General features: G+C 38.8%; 1 protein-coding gene across 3 annotated transcripts; it reads right to left on the bottom strand.

The window, feature by feature from the left end:
• Positions 1-8,737: 8,737 nt before the first annotated feature.
• LOC112165979 (probable disease resistance protein At4g27220) lies at positions 8,738-15,040 on the bottom strand. 3 transcript variants are annotated; one of them, XM_024302719.2, is made up of 6 exons: positions 14,851-15,040; positions 13,662-14,463; positions 10,721-13,572; positions 10,303-10,589; positions 9,284-9,675; positions 8,738-9,129 (listed from the first exon to the last, which is right to left on the bottom strand). In XM_024302719.2, exons 2-4 carry the CDS (start codon positions 14,453-14,455, stop codon positions 10,546-10,548), a joined length of 3,690 nt encoding a protein of 1,229 aa, XP_024158487.1. In that variant the 5' UTR covers positions 14,456-14,463; positions 14,851-15,040; the 3' UTR covers positions 8,738-9,129; positions 9,284-9,675; positions 10,303-10,545. The 3 variants fall into 3 exon arrangements, with proteins under 3 accessions (XP_024158487.1, XP_024158485.1, XP_040361774.1); XM_024302717.2 differs by having other exon boundaries at positions 10,303-10,631; XM_040505840.1 differs by having other exon boundaries at positions 8,738-9,147; positions 10,303-10,631.
• Between the last annotated feature and the right edge of the window lie 2,856 nt (positions 15,041-17,896).

Raw genomic sequence — 17,896 nt, forward strand, 5'->3', positions numbered from 1 at the left:
TTAGTAGCCCTAAAAGTTGACTTTTTGATTGGGCCAAAATTTGAGAAAACTTTCTTCATGAAAATTGTAGAGGACGTTAAACCGAGCGCGTGCATATGTGGTACGCTAAAATCGGAGTTCGTATGCGAAAGTTATAAGCGAAAGATTAAAGTTACTGTTCATGGTTACTGTTCACGGTAACTTTCTATAAATAGTTGAGTTACTGTGGTAGATTTCCATTTTCGGAAATCTACCAAATTTTCTCTCTCTTCTTCCCCGACTTTCCTTCCCCTTCTGCTCGTTTTCTTCCATCGGCGAATTCTTCCGTTTCCGGCCACCCCACGACGGAATCCGAGCACCGGCAGGCTCGCCTCCTCCTCCTTGTCATGCCTGGGGTGGTGTTTTGCGGTGGCTCGGCCAGAGGAGCTCGAAATTGAGCTGCGAAGTTTACTGTAGCCGAACGGAGGTTTCGTCGATTTCCGGCAATTCTGGCCACCAAACCACTGTCGAAGGCGCGGTTTTTGCCAAGGATCGTTTTGCCCCTAGCCTTGAGCCACGATTTGCAGTGTAGAAGGAGAATCAAGGAGAACCCGATTCTAGGGTTCTTGGGTTTTCTGGGCTTGTGTTCAACGGCCAAATTGGAGCTCTTCGAGGTAAAATTGGAAAATGTTGTGAACATGAAAAATGTTGGGTTTGATGAGTAGGTGGCGCTGCCAAAATTTGGTGACCATTGGAGGTGGTGGCCACCGGCGCGTGAGCCCCACGCGCCGCCACTGTGGGTGGCGCGTGGAGGCGTGTAGGGCAGTGTTTTAATTCCGGTTTTTAGCCCATTAAATCCTATAAATTGTATAGAGCTTGTATGTGAAGTTTGGTAATTTTTGGAGAAACTTGGAATTAATTATGAATTTTTGAAGTTTAGGGTTTTGATTATCGAATTACGAGAATCCGACCGTCGGATATCTCTCGGTTCTGCCTTGGAACCTTTAAATTAACGAATTGGTATTAGTGGTATAATTTGGGCTGAATCCGAGGAGAATGGGAGATGTAATTATGAGGAATTGATTTTAGGAATCGTATTAAATTGTTGAATAATTATTCACGGAATATAATCGTGTACAAGATGACGTACCGAGCTATTGCTCGATGACGGAACTCGAATGCGTGATCGTCGGAATAGTACTGTGAGTGGACTTTTGTTTTTAAGTAAATGATGCATGCATTTATTTTGAAATTATTGAGTTATTTAATTATCGTTTAATTTATCGAGCATGATATTTTGTCTTGGATTATAATTTGACATTGATTCTTCATGAGTTTTGGATATGAATTTATTATGCTCGGATTTGGTTTTGCTTCCAATAATGATTTTCAGAGATTGATTACGATTTATCTTGGTTATGATTTGCGCATATTAATTTGTTATGCGCGGATTCGAATTTATAATTCATGTTGATTTTTCGACGAATATATTTCCGAGGTGATTTCCGGAATTGCATATTATATTTTCATTCGTCGATTTGAGATTTTTAAAGGATTTTCGAAATGGGATTTCGATGGAGTTAGTCTGCATATTTATTTATCGACTTTCGGTTTTGGCATTGGGAATGCCTTGATGATGATCTTGGAATTGGTTTTTTGTTTCGATTTATGAAGACTATGTTTTATTATTATTTCTCTCCTATTCATTTTGAACTTGAGATTATCTTGGCGTGTGGGACATGTCGTTGAAAATTCATTTGCGAGAGTTGGGGGAGCCTTATGTATTTATAGATTTATATGGTTACGGATTACCCTTTTGCCATACTTTGGGTGACTATTATCATTGCTAGCATTGATCTTCCGCCTTTGTGGCGAGGTGATGGGATCACTGAAGCCCTCCGCCTTTGTGGCGCTGGTTACTGTCTCTGTGATAATAATTCTGAAGCCCAGTATCCTATCGCTGCACTTAGTGGCGTAAGGGTATATTACGGGAGTAAAGGGAGTACTTTAGCCTGGGAGGCTATCACTCGAGCTTGGGAGGCTCACTTCTATGGCTATCATCTTCCCCTACTCATTGTATTATTGCTGGGCTAGCGGGGTCTAGTCCGATTTTCACTGTAGCCAGCGAGGTTGGTCTTATTTCTTTTCTTGAGAAACGAGATTTCCGTTTTTCATTATAATTTTCGATTGTTGTGACTAGCGAGGCTAGTCAGTGTATCGTTTTGAAATTCTTGGTTTTAAAGCTAAATGTGTTTTCTTATTGCTGCATGCATCGGGTTTTTAAAGAAATGAACCTGGGAAAGTATGAAATCTTTTTCTTTTTAATTTGTTTATTTTTGTCCACTCACGCTAACGTTTTTTACGTACTTTCCCCTGGACCCTTCGGTTTTCAAATGCCCAGTTTGCAGGCGAAATTAGATGAAGTCGGGCGTATATGGAGTCGAGGCATAGCCAACAGCATTGCTTCCGCGTACTCATTCTATTTCTGTGTTCTTTGTTACCTAATGGAATAGTATTGCTCTGATAACCTGTGAAATTAATCTTGTAATGTGGGTTGAGACTGTTATTTGTGAAATTGGAGTTGTTTGGGGAGCAGGTGGCTCCAGGAGGATAAGGATGGGTTGTTTTAGAAGTGTAAATTTTCTTTCTACAGGTTTTGGGTAGCTCATTTTAGGAGAAGTTCTGCCAAATTTTTGGAAGAATTTCTTCTAAGGTGGACCCCGCATGGCCACTTCAGATTTCAGGGTGAAATCCGGGGCGGGTCCTGTCAGAATCACTCATGCTTGGTGAAAGCATCTTCAAGACTCCTCTTTTGATTTCTTACATCACTAGGCTTGACATCATAAAAAAATTAGAAGAATTCTGTGGTCGTCCTCCATGAACTGATAAATCTTTGTAAGTTCATCCAAACACCAAGCAGAAGAGGCATAATTTTGGGACAGAGCAACAATTGCCAACCTTGATCCTTCAATTACCTTTAGGAGAGTGGGATAAATCTCATCCCCTACTTGAAGATCTTGATAACCCATGAATGTTTTAATTCCCCTCCTCTGCAGCCCACAGTATAAATGAGATGTAAAACCCCTCAACTTTGTATTGTCAACCATAGATCTTAGGGGAAATGATCATTTACCAAATTTTAGCTTAAAAATTGTCCACTTACCCAAAGACTCTAAGAGATTGCCCACTTACCCAAACACTTTAAGAGATTATTTCCCTAATACCCAATGAAGTATTTTTTTAATTCATTTTCATTTATTTTTGGGACAATTTTGCCCTCTCCTTTTTTGTCACTTAGAAAAATAAGTCATTGGAGACCTTGCTTGACTCCGTGGAGACTGGTGACCCGACTCCGGCGACCGGTGACCCGAATCCAGCAACCGATGACCGGAATTAGGTAACCGGTCACTAGAATCCGGCTACCAGACTGGTGACCGGATTCCTGCGTCTGAATTTATTGCCCTCTAATAATACCCAGTAACCATATTATTGCCCCCCAGTAACCATATTACTGCCCCCCAATACTCATATTATTGCCTCCCAATAATCATATTATTGCCCTCCAGTGAATTGCATAAACTCCCAAAGCCAAAATGAATACACTACATGCACAATTGATCAATTTATATGCATATTATTGCCCCCCAATACTCATATTATTACCTCCCAATACTCATACTACTTTTATACGTTATAGAGCCAATAGCCAAGAAAAAAACTTTAGTTTTCTAGTTTCTTTCCGTCAGAAAAAAAAAAAAAAAAAAAAAAAACCCTAAGAAGGAAAAATATTTCTTCTTTTTTGCCGCCGGCCTCACCGCACCCAGCCAAGAGAAATTGATCTCTGCGCTGCCCTTGAGACCCGATCTCGACCTCAACGACGACTCCTCTGCACTGTTGCCGCACCCAGATCGGATTCATCAGCCCCCCATCGTCGCAGCACCCAGATCGGCGACGACGTAGCAGCCTACCCGCCACCTCCCAGCCCTCGGCCCCTGGTGCCTAGCGTGCTCTGCCCAGCGCCTCTGCACACATCGCCACCGAACACCAGTGCTCCTCCAGATATCGATCTACCCAGCTACTCATCCTGCAGCACCAATCCCAGCATCGACAGCAAATCCTAGTGAGAGAGATCGGTCAGCAGCTGCAGAAAGAGTGAACCTGTAATTTTTTTAATTAATTGAATGTTGAAATTGTCATTTAACACTGAATTTGATAAATGAGGTTAAAAAACTCTTAGTAGAGTAAGCAGACAATTTTGAAGCTGAAATTGGGTAAGTGGTCACGGTTAAATATAGGGCAACTAGCCGTTGCTGTTTAAACTATATTCCTTGCACACTTTAATTTATTCCTGTTTTTGTGGAGACATTTTTATCCTTTATTCCCAAAGCATGATGAAGTGTGGGTATTAAGCAATTGCAATTGGCCTGTGGACTCCGTTGCTGAGTTGGGACAGCCTCTTATTGTCCGTGATATTCTATTCAAGTATTCAACTGTTAAGGTGAATTGGTATTTCCTTGCAGTTGTGCACATACCATGTAATATTTCCAGCAACTTTCAATTTCTTAAACCATTACTTTAATTTAATTGTTAGAATATGGAACAAGTCACTGAACCAACCAATAATTTCTCCACCTGCAGGTCAATGCCCACCATTAAAGGTAAAGCTTCATGCAAACATCATTAACATTAGTTTTGGACGACTAGTTTAACCCGTAAAGAGTGAACAGTAAACCTTTCTATCATCAAGCTAGCCATAACACTTTAACGAGAATTATCATTTCATGTTAAACTATTTCACTTAGAAATACCAACACTTCACTTCTGGGATCAGGTACATCTCAAAGATTTTTTTACACTGCAAGCAGGAAACATGTCTTGTTATATAACACCACAAAACTCATCATGTTCAAGCTTCAAGCTAGAACATCCAAATTCTTGAAGTGTCCTAAATGCACCAGCGACTAGTGGAGTTCATATGTTTGCTCCAAAGTATAGGCCAATATAAAACAGCCAAACCGAAGTTTAGAAAGTACGGTTTTTCTTTTCTTCTTTTCAAAAGGGCTTAACAGAGGAGAGTACACTTCAAAAAATCAATCAGGTCAATGGGTCAAAACTCAAAGTAACATAGAAAAACTACCATGATAACATAGAAGGAAATGTTGAAAATTATATATGCATACATACCCAGCAGCAAGAATTTGCTGAAGCATTTTCTTCAGCATGTCAACTGATCACTTCACTGTCACTAGGTTTATGGAATGGCTGTCGGATCCCTTTCGCAGGTGTTTTGAACACAAAAAGTTTTTAGTTTTTCTGGTGAGTTTGAGGCCCCAGATAGATCACCAACCCTGATATATTGACACACAGGTAAGTAAAGCAACTCTCTATAACTATCCGGCACAAATGAAATGAAAAATTACCTCAGTAATAACCATTATGAGTGATTACATCTGGAGACGAATTCGATCTTTTGTTTTATATAGCATAAAAAGTCTCTGTCTTTTGTTATCCCAAGGGAAAAATTATCATTTGAAAATGCTACTGGTTGCAGCAGATACAGCTGTCATATGAGATGAGTACAAGCATGTGATGTGCTAACCACCAAATGAAGTGCATTACAAAAGAATGAGAAACACATTCAAGAAAAAAAAAAGGGGGTTTGGACAAAACCTTATGGCAAGATGCTCGGACATTATTCTAAGCACGAGTGTCAATATACAGTTCACTGGAACGAGTTTCCTGAATTACTGCCAGAAATCTTTGCAGTATTGTGTTCGAAATCACAACCAACCAACTCTCACAATCAACCAACTCTTCTAGTCTATCAACCTGAACTGGCATCCATACAAAATATTAAAAGTAATTGTTAAGATGCATTTTTACACAAGAGAAAGAAGAAGTGCTAATTGAAACTGAGAAGGTTGGCAGTTCATCAAAATGGATTCTTTGTTTGTCTGGCCATTTTTTGGCATTTATCCAAGATGTAGATTACTAACTCAAGCTGTCTCCTATATCGTTTGGAGTTGTATATTAAATCTTAAAGATACAATCTTGGATTAGTAATACAACGGTAATATGTGAAAGTCGAGCAATGCATTAGCATAGGAGCTAGATGTCAACGAGATACAAAAGGGATAAGTGGCATCAATCACTGTGAAACCCTCTAATTCTTATTATTTCTGATCAAATTGAAAAAACTAGGAGAAACCCACCAAGAATAGAAACTGTAAAGCTGACTGATAATGAAATGAAAGGGCGGGTAATCAAAGACAAAAATGAGAAACACTCCTTTGCCATCAACTAGTTGAAATTAAGTTTACCAGCAATCATTAAATCACTGCAGAATCATCATGTATAGGGGTACAACCTTTTGGAGGATTGGTAAACCTTTAAACTAGCCTTTACTCTGTCATCGTTATTTCTGTTTAGCACAACCCTTGATTTTTTATTTTATTTTCATTTCTATGAGAACATTTCTCTAACTGGAAAGGAAACAGAGGAAAATTCATAGAAGGATAAATGTTGTTGCAATAAGTGGGCAACACAGTTTTTGGCTCTCAGGGATGGACAAACTTGGATTTTTTTTTTTTTTTTGGTCATTGACTAACTTGGATTATTCATTATGGTATTCAAACTCTGGAAGTTAGGTTATTATTCAAGATGCAGCTTAAAAGACCGGAAACACCTGTCAACCTGCGAAAGATGGAACTGACGTGTCCCTTTTATTAATATGGGGTGCTCAAAGCTAAATGTTTAGTTAAAAACCATATCAAGTTTGGGGAGTATTGCTAAACTTCTGCCTATGTTTAACATTGCAAGAACATGTTAGGTAAAGCTTATTTTTGTTTAAATTAACTTTATAGATCTTGACCTGAACAAAATGACATTTTCAACAAAAAGCAATTAACCTGCAAATAACTCTGTTCATATGTACTTGTATACAAACATGTGAAGATATATAATTGATTTTGACTTATGAGCATTTTCTTTTTTCTATTCTCTTTTGGTCTGGAAGTACTTGGATTAATGGCACGAAAGAGCAGAAAAGAGTACAAAGAGCAATCAACAGAATAGAACAGCAATAAGGAACACAAACCAGCTAAGCTATACTGATAAGTGATAACTAACACAGGAAGGAGTGAATTGGTAAAGTAACTAAAGGAGGCCCAGGCAGCCCATCATTGACCAATATATGTGTGTCTGGACTTCATTGTATTACTTTGATCATTATTCATTAGAGTTAAGTATCAATCAATCTATATTACAAGATGCGCAGGCGAGACACCTGATATCTACCACTAGATAGAGGAGTGAAAATTGGGATTCCTAGAAAAAATTTTCTTTTGATGAATGATATCTTTTTTCTTCACACCAACAACCCAGTTAATTCATAATTAAAAGATTGCCTGTATTATGTATCAGATCTTGGGGAGCAACTCATCTCCCAATTTGTTAGAAAGGAGCTCATTGATGAATTGCAACACAGAATTTGATACACTGAAAAAGTTTTGCATTTGAAGCCTTGTCAAGGGCTCCAAATTTCCACATAACATGAAGTCTTGTGCATGTTATATAATACCTGATCTTGCATCATCATGGACATGAATGACTGACATGACAAACTTGGACCCAAAAGTAGTAGATTCAATCAAAAGAATCAAAGAACTGACCTAGTACTCAATCAGCAAATCATGTTACTAACTGAAAGCACGTCTAATATTATTACCCAATAAAAAGCACAGATATTACTTATTCCAGGTGAATGGTAGTGTATATGAAATTACCATGTTCATTTATTATGTTTCCTCATGAGTGCCATCGTAGGAAGGACAGCCATGATAGTATGGACACTGATGAGGATAGCCTATCCATGATAAGGAGCAAAAACCTGCTGAAGAAGCCGTTGAAACCGAGCTATGATTTAGTTCCCCCTGCCAATTAACATTGGAATCACACTGGAGTACCAAATGTCCAAAAATTAAATCCAAAGCTAATATAAAACAGGAAACCAATAGATAAATACAGAACCTAGCAAATTAAGCTACAGACCTCTTTTCATTGGCACTTGCACCATTAATGAAGGGGTATCAACAAGGAAGTGCAACAATCAAACGGTCAAACCATCTCATATTGTACATTGAGCTTTTACTAGTATTCTGTTTTTGTTCCACAGCATCAGTCAGGTTTTTGAATTGAAACTCAGAGTAACACACAGAACAACTACAATCATGAGAACATGAACTAGTTACTGATGTTACTGCAATTTCAGGACAGAGATATACAAAGAGAAATTTTGAGAACCAGATGCCAACGTAAAACCCAAAATACCATGGAACAATACTATCCACCAGGTTCTGTATACTTCGAAGAATCGAAGCCAATAGAAAGAAGAACTGAATCCAAGTTTTGATCGAAGTTTGTAAATTTGGTATAATAGGAATACACAAAAGCAAACGTAAAGGAGCATAATTGTAGAGCTATGGAGTAAACAAGTTGACAGTAGTGAGAGGAACTTGCCAGAATTTCATGAGAGAGGAGGAAGGAGACAACCACAGGCTTCAGAGAGAAGCGAGTGATCTCCACGCGCGGAACCGGAGCGTTCAGTAGAGCTGTTAAATTTGGGTGGTCGAGTTCCTCGAATGACCCGACCCCGATTATATACACACAACCTAGAAAGAACACTGTCATGCTACACAAATTTTACTCGTGTATTCGCTGAGGAACAAAGATTGTGGTTATTGTGCTGGGAAGTGAAAGAGGTAGCCAGGAAGAGGAGAAAAATTACAAGTTCAGTAAGTTACGTTCATAGATGTTTTACATGTTATGTCTTGGGAAAAGAACATGTAACATAACATGTAAAAGTTCGTACATGCAGTTTCCTAATATCAAAATCGGAGGCAAATGTGAAACAGAACAGAATCAAACCAAAAACTTATAAGTACATCCAAATAAAATGTCATGTAAAATAGCAATGACTACATGACATCCATATTGCCAAATGAGGGATCTTCCAGGACCATTGAACATCTCTCTGCTGTTTCTTCTTCGCTAGCAGGCTATGGACAATTTCGTTGATCTTTGATCTCTACTTTGACTTTCTATGTCACCAAGAGTCAACAAGGTTCTGGAATGATGATGTGGTTAAAGTAGGTGCCTCTCTCTGACCTGTAACTGCACCAGATATGGAGACTTCCGAAATGTTAAAATGTGCACTCAAGAAAGAGGAAGCAGAAAAGAAAAGATACAAGACAGAATAACAAATTTGACAACAAAAAAAAAAATATCACAAAAAAGACAAAGGATGTTGATGACATCATAGTCATACCTTGGAAAGAATCAAAACCTTCTTCCGCTTGTTCATCACCATTGAACTGAACGTTATTATGGCTAATTCAGTCTATGGAATTAAGAGCTGTAAGGTATTTAACCACTGAATTTGCTCCTGGCATTTTCCGAATCCATACTTCACCACAAATTGTGCTAATTGGATAATGCCATGATGATCATCTTCTGGGTAGAGGAAACGAAGCAAGAAGCATGCATGAAAACTTGGCATCTTCTGGCTTTTCAACAAATCCTAGGACATGATATATCTCCCTCAGTCATCGAGCTGCTTCTTTGGAACTGAGGTCTCTTCTCTAGCCTCTAGGCCTCTCTGTTTCTTCTATGTGCATCAGCTTCCTTATGTTGGCATCACCCACAAGTCGATCCAAAGTCCTTTTGAAATAGTAAGAATAAATTAATAAGCCAGCATCTAGTATATCTCTTTAATGATAACAACACACTTCTTGATCTAATATTGGAAATATCAGCTAGGGGCAGAAACTTAAAAGAAAAGCTAAACTAAAATGCAAGATCGTCAGATTATATAAATCTAGTATGAATATAATTGAATAATATGTGATCTGTACAAGGACCCTGTTTTCAAATCTTTCTTTCAAACTATACCTTTATATATATGTAATTTGGACTAGTAGAGTACTGAAACAAAAAAAAAAAAAACCTCATTGAGATGAAGTATTTTCTGTGTAGGTTTGTTAGTTTCACAAACATATCAAGAATCAGTTCATGTACAAAAATTAAATACAAAGAATGTTGAAGATCAAAAATGATAACAACAAAAAACAAGAATTTAAAAATGATATTTGTTTTCAATTTTCTTGGTGTACTGATGTGGGCGGAGAACTAATTTGCATAAAGATTGTCAAAACAAATGAATCATAGATTACTGAAACATTTTCACAACTAACATTTTGGACTTTTGGATCAATGAAAAGGAAAAAAAAGGAAGAAAATAAAGAGAAGAGACAAATAAATTAAGTTTATGACACAACATCGACATACCTCTCCTTTTGAGATTTGTAATATTATATAATTCACTTGGATTTGGTTCCTGCTGTGGTAGTAGTCAGCTGCAGAGGTTGGAAATGACAAGTTGGGGCAATTCTTCACATACAAGTGTTCTGATGTTACCCATTTTCTCACAAACTAGCTTTTCCAGATTCGGTAGTTTCTGCAACATGTTGATGGCAACAGACATTCGGGATTGTTGTCAGTGATGCCATACCTTCTTTCTTTTGGAACCTCTCATCTTCTTCTGCTTAAAGTAGGTGTCTCTCTCCGATCTGACTCTGCACCAGATATGAAGACGTCCGAAATGTTTAAATTTGCACCTCAAGAAAGAGGAAGCAGATGAGCAAACTGAAGAGGAGAATATATAACAAAACAAAGAAAAGATTTAGATGACGTCATAGGGGCATACCTTGCATAGGAATCAAAACAAGCTGCTTTTTCATCACTGAAACCAACATGTCCTTAGCTGGAGATTTGAAACTATTGCAGCGTTCCACATGCGAGTGTTCCAATAAAGGAAACTCAATATTTTCTTCATCATTAGTACCACTTCCAGTACTACCATAGAACCTTGTAAGCTTCGGAAGCTGTTTCAAAGCTAAGATCTTCAATTTTGGAAAAACTATCTTGTTGTTGACTGTTTCCTCACTTGCTTCAATAACCCTCTCCAACCTTTGGCAAACCTCTACCCTAAGATCTTCCAATTCATGAAGACATTGAGCTACTTCTGAAGTGAAGAGATATTTCAGCTTAAAGCACCCAGAAACTACCAAAATTTTAACATGATGAAAGACTGCATGTGGAGCAGGACCATTCCATATCTTTATCAGGTTCACTAGGTTCTCCAATCTCATCTCTGTCAATTTTCTCAGAGTAATTTGTTCTGCGTCAAACACTTCACATGCAAACACATACTCCAATACATCCATCTCTTCACAAATTAGTATTTCCAGATTTTGTAGTCTCTGCAACAAATTAGATTGTAAAAGTGCATTCATCAATTTATGACAACCTGTCACCTTCAGTAACCTAAGCTTGCATAGAGATTCATTTGGTAATTCACCAACACATAACTCCTTCAGACAATTCACTTCAACGAGATGCAACTCTTCCAAATTCTGAAACACAGGTTCATTTTGAATCCATATTGTTGTGTTCATCAACTCTTTCAATTTCTCATTGGGCCCGATAACAGATAAATGCTTCAGTTTATGTAATCTCCCCCAGTCATATTCCATAAGGATATTACCTAAATCCTGACACTTTATATACTGCAGCTTCTCAGTTCTCTTGGTCACAGCATCGATAAACCACTTCTGTAAGGTATCCATGGTTATGTCAACAGTCAAGGCTCTTGCATAGTCAAGTGAAGAACTTGAATCCAAATGCTGTTTTCTAATTGATGGGTCTCCGCTGATACATATGTCAAAGTTTATCCATTTCAGTTTACGCCTAACATTTACATGCATGCATTTTGCATCAGACATGAAAACCTTCAAAATGCGTAAATGTAACAAGCTAGTTAACTCATCAAACAAAGCAGTAGTTTCCTCTCCTGCTCCCACAGCTTTGCTCTCCTCAACCACACTTCCCTTGACTTCACTCCCCTCGACTTTACTCCCCCAGTCCACAAAGTTGCACTGCATGTAGAGTTCTTCTAATTTACTGAGGTTGCCTATCACGTTACAAGGAACTATTCCAACAGATTCACTGGTGAAGTCCAGCATCCTTAGTTTGGTCAACTCTCCTATTTCTTTTGGCAATTTCTCACGAGGAAATTCTCTCATACTAAGAATCTTAAGTTCTTTCAACTGTCCAAGTATGGATATGTTACTTTCCATTGACAAGCAACCATCTAGGTACAAAGTGTGGAGGCTGGTTAGGAGATTGGATGATGAGGGTAGTAAAGAAATGCTAGTCTCGCTAATATCTAAGACCCTTAATGCCGTTAGATGTTTAAAAGAAGAATCTAGGATCTTATTCATAGAATTACTTTGTAACAAGAGAATCTGGAGTTCTGGAAATTCCAAGACTTCGGGAAGCTCGGGTATTTTGTTCCTCATAAGTGAGATTGCAGTGTAGTATTCATGCGCATCAATCGTTGGCCAATCCTCTAATTCCCAACCAGCTCTTACATAAAATTGCCTGTGTCCATCCTTAGATAAAGAAATTGAGAAGCCAACATCTCTGATGACATCATGCATCCTTACGCATCCCCTGTCCATTTTACCATCCAAAAGTAGGTTAGAATCTTTAAGGGACTGGACCACAGAATGTACTGCGGCTCTGGCTTCTTGCATGTCAGACTCCTGAAACAATCCTTTCCCAATCCCATACTTCAGCAGGTCTTCAATTTGGATATCATAATCCTCTGGGAATAGGCAGCAAAGCAAGAAGCATGATTTGGAGTCATTAGTTTCTAGGTAATCATAGCTTAGCTTTATGCTTTTGAATACATCTCCCTTGTCTTCCGGGTAAGGAGTTTTGGACGCCTTTAGTCGCTTACAAGCTCCCCTCCATTGGTCTAAATCTTTATTCCCAAGTGCCTTTGCAACTGCTTTCAACGCAAGCGGAAGACCGGCACATTCTCTTGCTACCTTCCTTGCAACACGATAGAACTTGGTTGTTTGTTCAAAAGATTTTCCTGTATTCTTCTCAAACAACTTCCAAGAATCTTGTTCAGTCAAGATATCAATAGGAATTCTTGGTTGGCAGTGCATACTATCGCAAACATCCTTATTCCTTGTGGTGAGTAGGAGCTTGGAATTGCGACTTTTTAGCTCTTTGGGGCCAGGAATTCCTATGTCTGACAACTCTCTTTTCGTCCAAATGTCATCCAGGATTATAAGGATCCTTTCTCTTCTCCTTATCATCGACATCAATTCACAGGCTCTTTCAAATTCGTCTGCACCCCTTAGTGTCACACCCAACATGGAAGCTAATCTTCCTTGAATCTTCCACAAGTTGGGCTTTTGGGATATCACAGCCCGAGTCACCTGACGGAATAGCCCCTTTTTTTGGGCTTCTACACCGACATGTTCCACCATGGTTGTTTTTCCGATGCCTGGCATTCCGTAGACCCCAATGATAGTAACGTTTTCATCTTCTAGCGCCTTCATTACATTGTCCATGGCTTCTCTTGTTGCTTCAAATACTTCAAAATCTCCAAAATCTCTTGAGGAAATAATAGACTCAATTCCAATAGGTCTTACTCTCCCGCACACAGATTCCACAATGGCTTCAACAACTTCTCTTTCAGTCCTGCAAGGAAATTTAGGGTAAAAAATCCAAGAGCACATGTATGATAGTCGGTAAAATGTAAGTGATCGAGATAGTGTCATGATGCTTACTTATAATCCTTCGCATTACACCCAGAGAAATTGGCTACTGTTTCTAAAGCTTTTTTCCACCGCTGCAGCTGCTCTGAACTGTGCCACCCATTTTTTACATGATTTGTGAAAGCATCTCGAAAACTACACTTCTGATACCGCACATCAGTAGGTTCGACATGATAAAAAAGCGGTATAATTCTGTTATTGTCTTTCATGCATTCACAAATCTTTGTAAGCTCCTCCAAACACCATGCAGATTGAGCATAGTCTTTTGACAAAACAACAATTGCAAAATTTGATTCTTCAATTGCCTTTAGCAGACTTGGATAAATAGGAGCCCCTAGTTCAAGCTCTTTGTCATCCATGAACGTTTGAAGCCCTCTCACATATCTCAATTCATGGTGTAAGTGGGATAGAAAATCCTTACGAGAGTCTGCACCCCTGAAACTCAGAAAAACATCATACTTCTTCAGAGGAGCTGATGAAGGAAGAGATGTAGAGGGATCCAGGTCCATTGATTCTTGATGATCCTCTGATTTTGGCTCAGGGTTTTCAACCATGAGAGCTGACGATGATTCCATCAGCTGAATCACTATGGAATCTTGCTGCTTTGTTTTTTGCCCTTCAATTTCTGCATCTTCTTGTACAATAACTCTGACTTCTTCCCTCACTTCCTCTTCGTGTCTAGCTTTTTGTTTCTTCTTAGCTTTTGCTTCTTCAAAATAGCATCCAATATCATTTGAACCACGCTTCAATGGCTCATCCATTTTTGACATTGCATTAGATGCTCCAGAAGACACAGTACGGGTCATTTCGAACCCTAACACGAGTAAGATCAAATATAATAATCAGTTAATCATCCAAAGTTCCAAGCACAAATCTGGACAGATGTAACAACAGTAGTCCCTTTATAAGGAAAGTAGACATAGCTTACGTTGATTAATTTAATCACAAATTTACAATTCGGGGTTCCGACATCTGAAATTGTTATAAACTGGCCGGTGATAATATTTGTGAAATGGTCAAGTACCCACAAATTATAACAGATCGAAATCATCGAATACACTAATTCTAGTAAAACTACACACTAAATCTCTGGATCAACACAATAATGAAAATAATCAAGATATAGATTAATTGATGAAGTGATGGACACTTGGCACAGAAGCAGAGCAGACTCAGCAGAGAGCCAGAGAGAGGGACTTACGAGAGAGAGAGGGACCAATGCAGTGGCGCCGGTGCGTCAATTCCGTCGAGACTGGAGCAGTCGACGGACTGTCGAATGCGAGAGAGAGGCCTGGATTCTCCTGGATCGGCTCGATAGTACACGCAGTATTTAATTGGTGGAGGGTTGATAAGATAATTTATGAGAGGAGACTTTCACTCTAGACTTTAGTAGCTATTATTATATTATATATGACAAATGTTCCTTCTAGGGATGGCAATGGGGCGGGTTGGGGATGGGGATCACAATACCATCCCCATCCCCGGGGTCATTCTCTACTCCCATCCCCGCCCCAATCCCCAATAAAAATATATTGGGTATTCCCCGTCCCCATCCCCACTGGGGACTAAGCTTCCAAACCCGCTCCAAATCCCCAATAAGAATTTAATAAATAAAATATTTTTTTCTCATATTGCCTTTTTTAAAATCAAAATCTACAACAAATAAATTTAAAACATGATTAAATTCATAAATCATAATTTAGTGAGTACAAAAGTCAAAACACCGTTAAAGTAAAGTAGTAAATGTATATATTTATTATTTATATTATAAAAAATAAATTAAAATATAATATATTGGGGCGGGTTTGGGGATGGGGATCACAATACCATCCCCGCTCCATCCCCAATCTTAGATAGCGGGGATTGGGGATCCCCATCCCCATTCCCCATTTGTCCCCGAATTCTCCCCCCATTAGGGGTGGGTATCCAATGGAGCTCCGCCCCGCTGGGGATTTTTGCCATCCCTAGTTCCTTCATTGTGTCACATAACGGTGTGCATAAATATTAGGGGTTAAGCCCGTTTGCTCAAAAACAAGATATATTTTGCCCAATCAATCAACCAAGTTGGTATTTTGCCCAAGTACACAAATTTTAGGGGAAAAGACACATAAGGGTAGTCTTTTCTAGGGTAGTACCGAATATATCCTATGCTGACTTTTGGGTCCAAAATTTACCTTTTCTTAGAAAAACCTGTTCAGACTTCTAAAAAAAAACAAAACTAGCATTCAACATGCCAACGTTTTTCACCTAACGGCTCATTGCCTAACGGTTACTTTAACAGGCGGAATCACTGCTGCTTGTTTCTATCCTAAGCTGAGGCAAATTTCCATAAGAAACAGAAAAATCCGGACTTATAGGTACTATAGGATAACGGCTGAACACAATAATTAACAATATAACTTGCAAATTCTATAAAAGACGTGATGAAGTGGATGAGCACACTGAAAATATTTATTTAAACATAATTACAAGCTAAGAATTCAGAGCCTCATTCTCAGGTAAACAGCTAAAAAGCTGTTTAGCTATTCATGAGAATGATTACAGTAGTTACTTGTAATGAAAGCACACTGCTACTATGGCATTTCTTCTTGAGAGAAGACTCTTCTGCTCAAGTTTCTTAGACTATTTTTCTGATGATCTGTTTTTCGAATGCCTTACAAATGAAACCTAAAGCTCCTTATATAGGGAGCGGACTCCAAACTGGAATTCAAAACATAAAAATGTACAGCAAAACTCCGTGATTTCCTGCTTTCCTGAGTGCTCTTGCTGGTGGAGGTCGGACTGGGAAAAGCAAATTCCTTTTAGGTGAAATGTTTTTCACCTGTCTTTTGAAAAGCAAAAGCAACTTTTGGGAAAATTTCAAAAGTACTTTCGGTGTTTTCTACACCTGCTGCTTCACATGTTCTCGTCTGTTTCTGAATTGTGACCAAAGACAAACGAGTTGTTATCTGCCTGGGCCATACGAGCAGTTGTTGCGTTGTCTTCGACATCTGTATCAACATACATCTTGTAGTGGTTGTCTGTTTCAAGCCTTTCAACCCATTGTAAGCATGCCAGTGTCGAATCTATCTCCTTTCTTGTGAGAGATAGGAAAAAGTCACTGCTGACAACGTCAGGATGATCGTAAGCAGTGATAATTGTTTTTCCTCCTGCTGCCAGGAAGGTATTCTTTGTATCTTCAGAGATGATCTTTTTGATATATTCTAGAGACATGGCCTTCATCCATGGAATGCTTGAATTTGGCTGGCCATTGTATCCAACACATGCGGGCTGAAGATATATTCTTTGAATAATTCTCACATAATGATACGGAGAAATGTACTCAACTTCACCATTTGTATCCATTCTGGGGGAGTGGATCTGAACTTCAGTCTCAGCATACAATCATTTTTTCTGACATTTTTGACTGTGTTGACAATGATAGGGGGCAGTCCCTGAAGATCATCATTTGTTTTCGTCCATAGATTATGGACAAAACCATTTTCAACAAGCCAAAGCTTGTGTTCTTGAGGATGTTCACTCTGAACATTGACTAAGTATCTTCCAACATAAGGTCCTGCAATAATGAAGAGGGTTTGAGGAATACATGCCTCAGAATTATGACTTCCTATCAGATTATGGAATTCTAACCAGTCTGATTCTTTTAGTGCTATGATAGGAACTCTAGCACTTTCTGGATCTTCAAGGAAGTGAATTTTTTGTTTTCGAACAGCACTCTGCTGTGTATGAATTTCTTCAAACTGTGGTCTAGCATTTTCATAGAGTTCTTCAGCAAGTGTGAAGAGAGCTGGGAACATCAAACCACTGCTTCTTTCCTGAAAGGCAAATAGGAGATTATCCAGAATTGATTTCTGGTGGTAAGCTAGCCTCCTGTCAGTTCTGAACACAAGGGCGTCAAATGTTTGAAGTTCATAATTAAAAACATTTATTACTCCAGTTGGAGTAGGTTTGCTTTTTGGCAAAGCAACAGCCGTCAACGGTCTTGATGAGCCTTTACCGTCTGCCGTTTGAGACGGGCTAGCCAATCTTTTACCCTGGGATTGATAAGTTGGGGCTAGTCCTTTTGGACTTAGCAGAAACCTTTTGAGGATTTTTTCTTTAGGATCCTCAGCAGTTTCATGTTCTTTCCCAGTTTTTCTGTTCCTGAGATTGCGACCTTCGTCGTCATCTTTTCAGCTGAACATTACCAATTCTCTGGTTAAGGCGTCTGAAAGATAGTTCCTGTTTCCTGCAATCAATTCAACAAT

Source organism: Rosa chinensis, chromosome 5 (genome assembly GCF_002994745.2).
Source record: "Rosa chinensis cultivar Old Blush chromosome 5, RchiOBHm-V2, whole genome shotgun sequence".
Classification (NCBI taxonomy): Eukaryota; Viridiplantae; Streptophyta; class Magnoliopsida; order Rosales; family Rosaceae; genus Rosa; species Rosa chinensis.